Below are 10,853 nucleotides of genomic sequence, written 5' to 3'. Positions count from 1 at the left end.
CAACCACGCATGCTTAAAAGCTAATTACCATAGGAAGCGAGGAATGGGACAGGCTGTTATTATGAATATGTAATTATTTAAAGCTTTTGTCAATAAATTGGCTCTGTGACCACCTGTAATTTTGCAGTGCATATTAGGGGGCTACCCCACGCTGCTGCCCAGCGCTGAATAAAAATTTCTAACTTTAAATTGTTAGAGAGTCTTTTGTCCGTCACAGCTGAGTATCGGTATTAGGCCAATACTCATATTTTGGTAAATCAAAAGGGCTTCTCCTCCTCCGGTCTTGTCTGCCCTGAACCCCACTGTTTACCCTGTAAATTTCTGCCTTTCCTAGTGAGGTGAAACAATCTTATGTTCCAGGTGGGTTTTACTGACTTTGGTCATACATGCATGAAAGAATTCTCAGTTGACAAAAGAGGAAGAATAACCAGCTTGGTCCTCCTCCAAATACTGAGGTGGCTGTAGAGGCTCTCTGACCTGCATCAGAGGATCTGTGCATGCATCCTGATCTCCTGAATGGGCAGGATATCTAACAAGAGTGTAGATGTCAGAAAGGCAGGAATGATGGTGCAGGCCTGAAGAGAACATGAACTCCAGAAGTGTCTCTCACAAGGAGTGAGGCCACACTGGAAGCCACCTGCAGAGCCAGGATGGAGCTGTGGGACAGGGCTGGGTGTCAGTCACAAAGGACAGGGGACACAGCAGAAGGGGAGGGAGGCCCTCAGCAGAGCCTTGAGAAATGCCACCCCTTCCCTGTCAGCTGCCTGAGAGGCTGTTGGAGGTTCAGTCCCAGGTGGACCCTGATTGTACTGCCAGTGTCACTTTGGAATCTGTACCTCCCCATGGGCAGAGAATGACCCAGGAGAGCAGCAGGACAGAGCTTTGGGAACGTGTGAGCCCATGAGGCTTAGAGACTTGGCCCACAAGTGCTGTATGGGAAGTTGAACCACATCTTCTCTGGCTTTCTCTGCAGGCCCTTCTGGAGAAAGAGCATGAGCAGATTGCTTTATCAGAGGTGCCAAGCCAGACTCAGGGAGAACTGTTCCCAGGCTGGGAGCAGGAAGAGCAGCTGAGGCAGCAGGTGGAAGAGCTGCAGGAGAATGACCAGGTAAGCCTGGCTCAGCAGGTGACAGAGTGAAGGGCAGGAACAGGGGCATGGAACAGAGCTCTTGGGACTGAGGAGGCCAGGAGTCCCACAGGCACTGCAAGCACAGAGCCTTGTAATCTGCAGAGATCAGCACTGGGACAGGAGGGTTACAATGGAAGCAGAGGTGGGTAGGGAAGCAGAAAGAAGTGACTGAATGAATTAGATTTGGAGGCTGAAAGAGGAAAAAGCTGAGCCTGGTGGCAGCTCCCTGTGACTTACTCTGCATTTGTGTTTACAGAATGTCAAGGCAGATCCACAAGCAGAACTGCCTGAAGATCAGATTCCCATCATGACAGTGAAGAGGAGGAACAAGGAAGACATGAGAAGAATTCAAGATCACTGGAATCTCCACCGACAGAGGGGTGATCTACAAAACCAGGTGAGGGTAAGAGTGGCTGCCACTCCGCTCAAGAAACATTCTCTCTCTTGCTGTTTACAGAACTTCAATAAGAAGCTGCCCACAGAGCTGCAGGAAACTCAGGCTAAGCTCAAGGCAAGGCAGAAGAGGCTGGAGGAAGAAATGAAAAATGTCAAAGAGGAAATTAATCTCCTTCAGGAGCAAGAGGCTCTAGAAAAGCCAGTGAGTGAAAGAGTGATAGCCACTGCAGTCACCAAACTGGTGCTTTCTGCCCATCTTGCCTTTGCTGTGCAGAGCAGCAGGGGGTGGGTGATGCCTCTGAGTGCCATCCTGCTTTAGTCTCTATCACAGCTGCTCTGAAGGACACTTCCTGGGCTGCTGAATCTCAGCTGTTGCCCTGCATGTGGTTGACAGCACCTTCCTAAGGGCTTGCATTTGAAATGAGATCTCAGGGCAATTTGTGCCAGCCGCCTTTCTGACACAACCTCATTTCTTCTCCCAGATCTACACAAGCTCTCTCATGCAAATTGGTGCAGCAGCAGTGTTGTTTCATGATGCCCCCAGTTCCCAACCTGAGAAGTGGAGCCTTTTCAGATCGTTTAGGTCCAGTGTGGCTGCAGCTGCTCAGAAACAGGAGATTGAGGAGAAGTTCCTGGAGCTACTGAGTATGTCTGGTGATTTCTTGTCTGAGGGACGGTGTGTCGTCTGCATGTGTCAGCACAGCTGTACCAAATGTTCCTCCTGAATCTGGTGTTGCAGGGACATTTAGGACTCCCCAGAGGAACTGCTGTGTTCTGAGGCAGCAAGAGAGGGTCCTGGATGTTCCCATTGCCTCTGAGGGCAGCTCAGACTGGCTTGGGGTTTTTAAAATTTGCTTTTGGAAGTTTTTTGGGTGTGATTTTTCTTTCCGTGGAGTTGTTTTTTATTGTCCTCCATACTAAAGGAGCTCTCCTGCCACAGGTGTGTTACTGGTGTCATGGACTGTTGTAAAAAATTTTTGTCCTACTCAAAGGAGAACACCTTTGAAACAACATCAAGGGACAGCACAAATACAGAGCAAGATGTGTTTTTACTGTGGCCCCAAAGAAAAACAAGATACCTGTATAACAATCTGTATTTAATATCCTCATTTTATGCTTATCAAGATGTTACCAAGAGCAACATCAATGTGGTATGATCAGATAAAACTGCACTGCAGGCATTTCTCAGGAGTGAGCCTCCAGCCACTGAGCTGTTTATTCCTCAGATCCATGGCACTTTTTCATACCTGATTCCCCATTATTCCCATGTCTGTTAAAATCCTACCGATTGCCCCAATCCCTGCTCAGATGAGTCTCTAGGAAAACTCATCAAGCCCTTTATGATTCTGCAGCATAACTCACTTATTCTGCTTCTTGTGTCTAACACCTGCCAGTGCTGTGCTACCATGTAAGACCTTGTGGGGCTGAGAACAGAGCCCAGTTCATTCTGTGTCTACCATCACCTGTTGGGACAAGAAGGGCACTGATCTGCACCTCGGTGTGTCTGATCTCCATGCCAATCCTGTTGAGTCCTGAATGGGGGCAGCAGCTTGTAAGGAGCTCAGGCTGCCTGTAGCTTCTTCCCATTGCTTGTCAGTGCTCCTGCTTGGGCTTTGCCAGCCTTGCTGTGGTAGCTGCCCTGCCCTGGTGGCTGGTGTGGCTGCAGAGGCCGGAGCCTTCCTTAGCTGGCAGAGTCCTGCTGCTGCCTGGCCACTGCAGCGCGGAACTACCCCGAGCAGCAGCCCCTCGTCTGGGCCGGCGTCTGCATTGCAGGGCCTGGACTCACCAGAGGGTCAGCATCTCCTCTGGGCAGCTGTGCGTGTCACGCCGGGCCAGAGGAGCACTGCTGTCCTTGCTGTCCTTGCCCGCTGTACCCAACTGGGAAGATGGGGACGTGTGCAGTGCTGAGAGGGCAAGTCCAATGGGAGTGACTGATCCACGCAGTCAGCGTGAAGAGAAGCAGTGTGGCTCTTCACACGGGGCACAGGCAAGGCCATCTTTGAGCTCAGCCTGTTCACAAAGGGTGAGGGTCCTGATGCTGAAAGCCCCGTTGGGATTGCTTCTAGCATGAGCTGCTCTGGTTTACAAATGGAAAGGCATTCTTCTGGCAAATTGCTGCAAGGTGGAGAAGATGCCCTTCTCTCCTGGGAATGTATCTCCCTGTGCTTTGTTTCCTGGCAAGAGAGCTCTTCAAACGCCTGTCCAAAATCAGTCTCTCTGGTGGCCATCTGTGCTGCAGAGCTGCCTATCTTGTTGCTGTTGTTATTGTTGTTCCTGCTGTTGTTATCCAGCTGACCACAAAGGGCTCAGAGATGGAGACTCTGGGGCTGCCTTTTGTATCTGCTGGAAGCTGGGATCTCTGCTTTCAAGTGAGCATCTTGCATTTTGTTTTCCTCAGGCAAAATGGTGAATATGGGCAATCCCATGATGAAATACATGGAAATGGAAAATATTGGCAGCGGGTGAGTCCGACCACAGTTACTCCTACACAACCATGGGGCAGGGGATTTGCTGGTGGAATATCTACTAAGTGTGAACTCAGGCGAGTTGCAAACGTATTCAGACAATGAGGTTAGACTGCTCGACCACTGAGTGCTAGTCAGAATTTTCCAATGTGATCAGAAGGTATGGTCAAAGACACTTCGATCTTCATTGCCAGAAAGAGCAACCTACCCCTATAGTAGGGGCAACTATCCCCCTGTCCTAGCCATAAGAAAATAGTTCTCAGGAACATTTCTTTCCAAGGGCTTGCTGAAGGAAAAAACTCTGTGGTGAGATAAGAACTGCACAGTTTAGAAACTGAAACCAGAGATGAAAGAATAAGCTCTCTTTTTGAGCTGAGGCAGTAAACCCCAACAGTCCAGGAACAAGCCCTGTGCCCATGCACTTGAAAATGCATCATCTGCCTTCTGGTACACCCCTCCTGCATCCTGCAGGTTTTCGGCACTTACAGCTAAGATCTGCTGTCTGGGCTGGCTTTCACTCCAAATTCTAAATGGCTTCTCCTTTCTTTGTTTTGTTTTATTTCTAGGACTTTTGGAGAGGTTTGTAGAGCATTTGACACTGCTACAGGTGAAGAGGTAAATGTCAACAGCCCCTGCAGACTCTGCAGCTCTCAAGGGCTTTCCCCTCTGGTGTGAGCTGTGGCTGGAGTTTTGGGTAGAGCTGTGCAGTAAAGGCACAAGAAGCACAGACTGGTGCCATCCTACAAATTACATTTGGGACAGTCGTTGTCCTTCTCAGCTGCCAGGAGGAAGGCGAGGAGGGCAGCGGTTCCTTTCAGAGAAGGATGCGCTCACTCCCTGTCAATTGCTAAAACAAAGGTGGTGCCTTAGAGCATCTCACTGCTCTTTGTGGCTTCAGCTTCAGAGCTGTAGTCTCATTTCTGGTTGCCAGCGAATACATCTGAATGTTACTGGTAGCTTCTTTGCCACCTGCAGTGCTGCACTTGAGAAGTGCACACAGGGAGAGCTCTGCAAGTTGTCTCTAAAAGCCCTAAACCCTGCTTATAGCCCAGAATGTATCCATAGAGTACCAAGGCACTGATTGCTGTAATTTCACGACTATAAGGCGCACCCTTTTGACTAAAATTCTCCCCCTAACTCGGAAGTGTACCTTATAGTCCAGTGTGCCTTATGTATGGACAAAGTTCGGAAATCTGCCAACCCGGAAGTGCGAGCCCGCAACAGTCCTGAGACGAGCAGAGCCCGCCCGGCGGCGGCATTGGACCAGCGCTGGGCCGGGGCGAGCCCGGCAGAATCGAGGCAGTGCCGGGCTGGGTGAACCCGGTGGCACTGGGGCAGCCCCGGTGCAGGGGGAAAGCTGGCGGCGGTGGAGCAGCCCAGGCATGGGGGGAAAGCCTGGTGGCGCAGCCCGGGTGGTGGGGAAAAGCCGGCAGCATTGGGGCAGCGCCAGTGCGGGGCAAACCCGCCAGCATCGGGGCTGCGCCAGCATGGGGGAAAAGCCCGGGGGAGCGCAGGGTTCCCAAAGCAGCACATGGCTCCTGGAGCGCCCAGGGAGCACGGCGCTGCCAGAGCGGCATGCGGCTCCCGGAGTGCTGGGGTTGCGCCGAACTCCCAGCGTGGCACAGGGCACCAGGAGCGCTGGGGCAGCGTGGTGAGGGAGGGAGCGGGCTGCCACAGAAGCTGCGAGCCGCGGTCACCCTGACCCAACCCAGAAGTGCGTGCCACGGCTGCAAGCCGTGGCAGCCCCAAACCACCACGAGCCACGGCCGCTCCGAGCCCCGCCTCGCCAGCTGGCACTGAGGGCGGGCGGGAGTGCCGGGGCCCGCACATGGGGAGGGCGCTTGGGGCTGCGTTTAAAGGCTACACCAATCTGTGAAAAATGTTTGCAAATTGAGCACCTGCCAGTAAACTCCACTATCTTGGGATTCCATTACTAATTAGTTACTTTGTTGCATGCAGCACGGATCTTCTTGGCAAAAAAAAAGGGTGCCTTATAGTCCATTGTGCCTTATGCAATGTACAAAGTTGCAAAATTTGCTGACTCCCGGAGGTGTGCCTTATAATTCAGTGCGCCTTATGGTCGTGAAATTACTGTATTTGTTTTGAAGCCCACACAAAGCAGCAGAGAATGTTGTCAGAGCTTTACGGGTGATAGTTGAGGCATCTTTGTTACCAAATGGACAACTTGTGTCCTGTAACTGGTGTCCTGTAACTGGCCCCCAAGGGAGCAATGGGCTGTTGGAATGTCAGTTTTTAATTACTCCAATGTCCAGTCTCAAGGCACTTTGGCTAACCTTGGCTGTGTCATTGCAAAATCACTCACTCCATGTGCACTGTGGTCTCCTGCCTCCAACTTGTCCACTTACTGATTTTCAATGTCATTTTAGGTGGCCATAAAGAAAATAAATCTTCAAGGACTGACAAGTAAGGAAGTGACCATCAATGAACTCATGGTCATGAAGAAGAATAGAAATCCCAACCTGGTCAACTATTTAGACAGGTGAGTAGTCATGGTCTTACTCTATGAATGTTCGTTTATGTACCACAGACATGAGAAATTAAAAACCCACTTTGGTCACAGGCAGAAAATAGAGCTATTAATTATAATCATTATTTCTCTGTTCATCTCCAATGGATGGGAAGAGAGTGCATCTTGTCTGCATGAGTCTTCCCCGGCACAGATAGTTTAAAAATTGACCAAAAACCGGGATCAGTCCTACTGTAGTACATCAGTAGCCTGTAAGTTCACTGCCTTCATGATGTTATGAGGCTTGAGTATTTTCAAGTCACTGACACGATGACCAATCATCCTGGAGAGGATTTCCCTCAGATTGTGTTCCCTTTTATCCATTGCTGTGCATGCCAGGAACATTAGGTGCTTATTTCCAGAAATACCAGGCATAACAGGTTTTTCATCTGGGCTGTTACTAAACTACATATTTCGCTTGCTGGCCATCTAACACATCTCCTTTTTCACAGACGTGTCATTGTCCTTGATACAGCACAGACTGCAGACACTGCACAACCTAGAGGGAATGTCTATTCCTTTTATTCTGTCCTTGTCACAAAGGGACCCGGAAACAAGAATCAACCCTTGTCTTTTCCAAACAACAACGTAGCCATGCATATTCATATCCACACCCTTGTTTCCTTCTTTCAGCTACCTTGTGGATAAACAATTCTGGCTGGTTATGGAGTACATGGATGGAGGCACTCTGAGCGATGTCATCAGCAAGACTCACATGTCTGAAGGGGAGATTGCAGCTGTCAGTCAGGAGGTCAGGGATGCTGCCTGTGCTTCCCAGGGCTTGGGCAGGATTGTCTGGGAAACTGGGGCTCAGTACTGGAGAGATTTCACGTGCCAGGCTTTGTTTCTGTGTTACTAGAATGCTATGGGAATGCAAGAGCATTTCAAGTGAACTGCGTGGCAATGTGCCCGCATTCACTGTACTCTGTTCTTACACTCTGATCACCTGCTGTTAAAGTCTTGCTCTGTCTCTTATATTTGTGTTTGCTGTTTTCCACCTTGCCTCTCTAAATGTTTACCTTGAACCTGTCTGCACTGCATTCCTTGTCTGCAAAAACAAAGGTATTGGTGGCAGAATATGAAAGTAATGGCAAAAAGAAATACTCATTTCTCCCAGTCCTCAGCTGAAAAGGATAATAGCTCACCCCAAATGGCATTTGCTTCTGAAAAGTGAGTAATGTGACACCCTCCTGTTTCTGTTTTCTCTCTCAGTGCCTGCAAGGACTGGATTTTCTTCACTCGAATCTTGTGATCCACCGAGATGTGAAAAGCTGCAACATCCTTCTCAGAACTGATGGCTCTGTCAAATTGGGTCAGTACATTCCTGGTCAGCTGCAGGGGTTCTGCAGATGTAGGGTGTGGAGCTGCTTTTGAATGACTGCTGGTTCCCCCAAAGTGGTGCTGGTGGCAGTGCAGGGACCTCTGCTGCAAGCTGAAGACACAGTTGCGACATGCACAGAGGAACAAGCTGTCCAGAGAGGCACTGCTTTGTGTGTGTGTCCCTTCCAGGGGGATGGAGCAACAATTTAAATCTTCAGGGGAATAAAATCCACTGCTGGGGGCAGTGTAAATAACGTGGGGATTTTTGAAGTGGCCAATTCCATACTTCCTTGCCTGAAGTTTTGTGAAAACAGAGCAGGGACAGATTTTAGCAGGGAAGGGAGACTGAACAGCGCACTCTCAGACTTACAGTGGGGAGTTCTTTTGCTTGGTTTCCTAATTGTAGTATTGTTTTGTTCTCCCCAGCTGATTTTGGTCTTTCTGCTCAGCTCATCCCTGGGCAGAATCAAAGGTGCTCGGTGACCGGGACTTCTGAGTGGATGGCGCCTGAAGTTGTGACAGGTCAACCGTATGGCCCCAAAGTGGACATATGGTCTTTTGGAATTGTGGGAATTGAAATGGTGGAACGAGAAGTTCCTTACTGGAATGAAACTCCTGTCTCGGTAAGGAGCAAATACTTACTGATCCCACTGTCTTTCTCACCTGTGCCATGTTCTGTGTGCCACTGCACAAAATTCCACTGCCATCTGCTGGCACCACTTCCATCAAGGTCCCCTTCTAATAATGTCCCTGCATTTCAGCACATCAACTTCTCTTGTAGTTTGGTTCAGTGGTTCAGTAGTTGGCAAATGGTTCAGTTCAGCTGGGGAACTCAAGCCTTACCACACAAACATTCCCCAGCTCTTCTCAGGCAATGCTTGGCTCTAGTTTCAAATCATTCCAGCTCTTCTGTCTGTGTAGATGGCCCTAATACCAAAACATGAGTTTCAGAGCTGGTGTTATCTCTGCAGAAATGAAGAAAAGAAACCCAAAATAAACAAAGTTTCTATGAGTGGTTTGTAGAGATTAAGTGCATCCCCTGTGTAGTTTCTTCTCAGTAGGAAACTTGCCTGACACCTGGGCACAAGGGTGTAAAGGCCATAGAGTCTCTTCTGTTCCTTGTGCAGTGTTGCTGAAACTCTTCGTGACCCTATTTCTTTCATAGCCCAAGCCACATTCTCCACATCACCAAGCCAGAGCGTGGTGATGGAGAAAGCCTGCCAAAATCTCCCATTTGTTTCCTGGCACTTTCTGGGATGGGCATACCATCAATGCATTCACTTGAGTATGCAAATGTGCAGATGGTTACCAAAAAGATGGTACTTCTTCTGTTTAGAGCATGCAAATTTTTTCTTTTCTGCATAATGGAAGCTGAAATTTTCAGACTGCTGAGACACAGAGCTGCAGGTGTTTCCTATGTGCCCAAACAGGCATTTTCCTTCCAATACGTTTGTGAATGCATTTGTGTAATGTGTCTGTGATGAATATGAGATTTCAAATGTTTGTTTCCTTACCTGAGCAACTCTCTTTCATATAATAAAACTTGAAAACAATTAAAGCAAAGTCCCTGTTCCAAAAAGCCTGTAAAACTGGTGTTAATATTCTCAGAACCAAACATGCTTTTGCTGATATAGTTCTCACCAACTAGGTCAGTCCATGAAATCAGCTGCCAAGGCAAGATCCCCTGGATATTGGAAAAGCTGTGTCTGCTTTGGGGTTTGGTTGTTTTGTTGGTATAGCAAAGTCATCTCTGTCTCTGTGCCAGGGCAGAAACTGCCAGTGCAGGGTGGAGGTTAAACAGTGACATCTGGGAGAGCAGTTACAGATGTGAAAGAAGCAGCCTGAGCTTTGTGTTTCCTTTTTCTCCAGCCTCAATACCTGACAGCCGAAGGACGGACCCCACAGTTGCGTCAGCCCAAGCTCTTCTCGCCTTTGCTGCGGGACTTCCTGCACTGCTGCCTGCAGACAAACGAGGCGCGGCGCTGGTCTGCCAAGGAGCTCCTGCAGGTACAATGCAAAGGGGTTGCAGGTGAAACAGTGTCCTGAGGGATGGGGTCCTCCTGCACTGAAGTCCAAGGCATCAGATGAGCCCCCCTCCTCCCCACCTCCAATCTTGGTGCTTTTCAAAGGAAAAGGGCGAGGAATCCCAGACTGGGCTGGGCTGGCAGGGAGCTGTAAAGGTCATCTGGTCCAAGTGGCCTGCAATGAGCAGGGACATCTTTAAATTGAGACCAGGCTGCTCAAAGCTCCTTCCCATGACACCTGGAATGTTTCCATGGATGGGGCACCTACCAGGTTGTTGGGCAACCTGTACCAGTGTCGAACCACACTTCTACAATCAATCTCTTTTCACCTAAAAATATTACCCCTACCTTGAAACACCAAGTTGGGAAAGTCATGGTCCATTGTTCTTTTTTTTTTTTCTTTTCCGTTGTGCAGCATCAATTTGTAACATCAGCCAAGCCTGCATCCAGCCTGGCAGCACTGATCCTGTCGCTGAAGAAGTAGAAGGAGGAAAAGAGTGGCAATCCAGTGGCAATTCAGGACCATTTTCTCCAATACAAGCCTAGAATAGGATTGTAAATAAATAAATAAAGTTTCTGAAACATCAACTAATTTGGAAGATTCCTCTCCTTCTGACCCTGTGAGAAAGTTCAGCATTTCCTTCTGATATAAATATGATTCATGCTAACTAAATTTGTGATTACATTAGCAAAATTGTTGCTTTATATCAATAGAAATATTGTATTCAATTGTTACAAAGCAAAAAGGAAAAAAAATGGGACAAAGAAGATCCTCCAGATGTTTGGTGGGAGGGAGGATAGTAGGGATGTAGGTCTGACAAGAGCAGCTAGAAATAAAATTTTTGGCCTAGTATTGGGCCAAATCGTGATGACTCCAGGCATTGGACACTGGGAACATATATTTAATTTCATAACCCAAAGCTCAGTGCACTTGCACTACCTGCAAGGTTACACAGCAGACACTGAGAAAGACAACGAGCCTTCATTGGAAA

The 10,853-nt window shown here is 48.6% G+C and overlaps 1 protein-coding gene across 1 annotated transcript; it reads left to right on the top strand.

The window, feature by feature from the left end:
• The first annotated feature begins 1,259 nt into the window (after positions 1 to 1,259).
• LOC117011202 (serine/threonine-protein kinase PAK 3-like) lies at positions 1,260 to 10,345 on the top strand. The gene is made up of 12 exons (XM_033086530.1): positions 1,260 to 1,271; positions 1,386 to 1,526; positions 1,587 to 1,727; positions 2,008 to 2,170; positions 3,924 to 3,987; positions 4,557 to 4,605; positions 6,378 to 6,490; positions 7,151 to 7,268; positions 7,730 to 7,829; positions 8,264 to 8,460; positions 9,707 to 9,844; positions 10,277 to 10,345. The coding sequence occupies exons 1-12, from the start codon at positions 1,260 to 1,262 to the stop codon at positions 10,343 to 10,345; spliced, it is 1,305 nt and encodes a 434-aa protein (XP_032942421.1).
• Positions 10,346 to 10,853: the final 508 nt, after the last annotated feature.

This window comes from Catharus ustulatus (genome assembly GCF_009819885.2).
Source record: "Catharus ustulatus isolate bCatUst1 chromosome Z unlocalized genomic scaffold, bCatUst1.pri.v2 scaffold_29_arrow_ctg1, whole genome shotgun sequence".
NCBI classification, from domain to species: Eukaryota; Metazoa; Chordata; class Aves; order Passeriformes; family Turdidae; genus Catharus; species Catharus ustulatus.
This window is presented reverse-complemented; position numbering and strand designations above follow the sequence as displayed.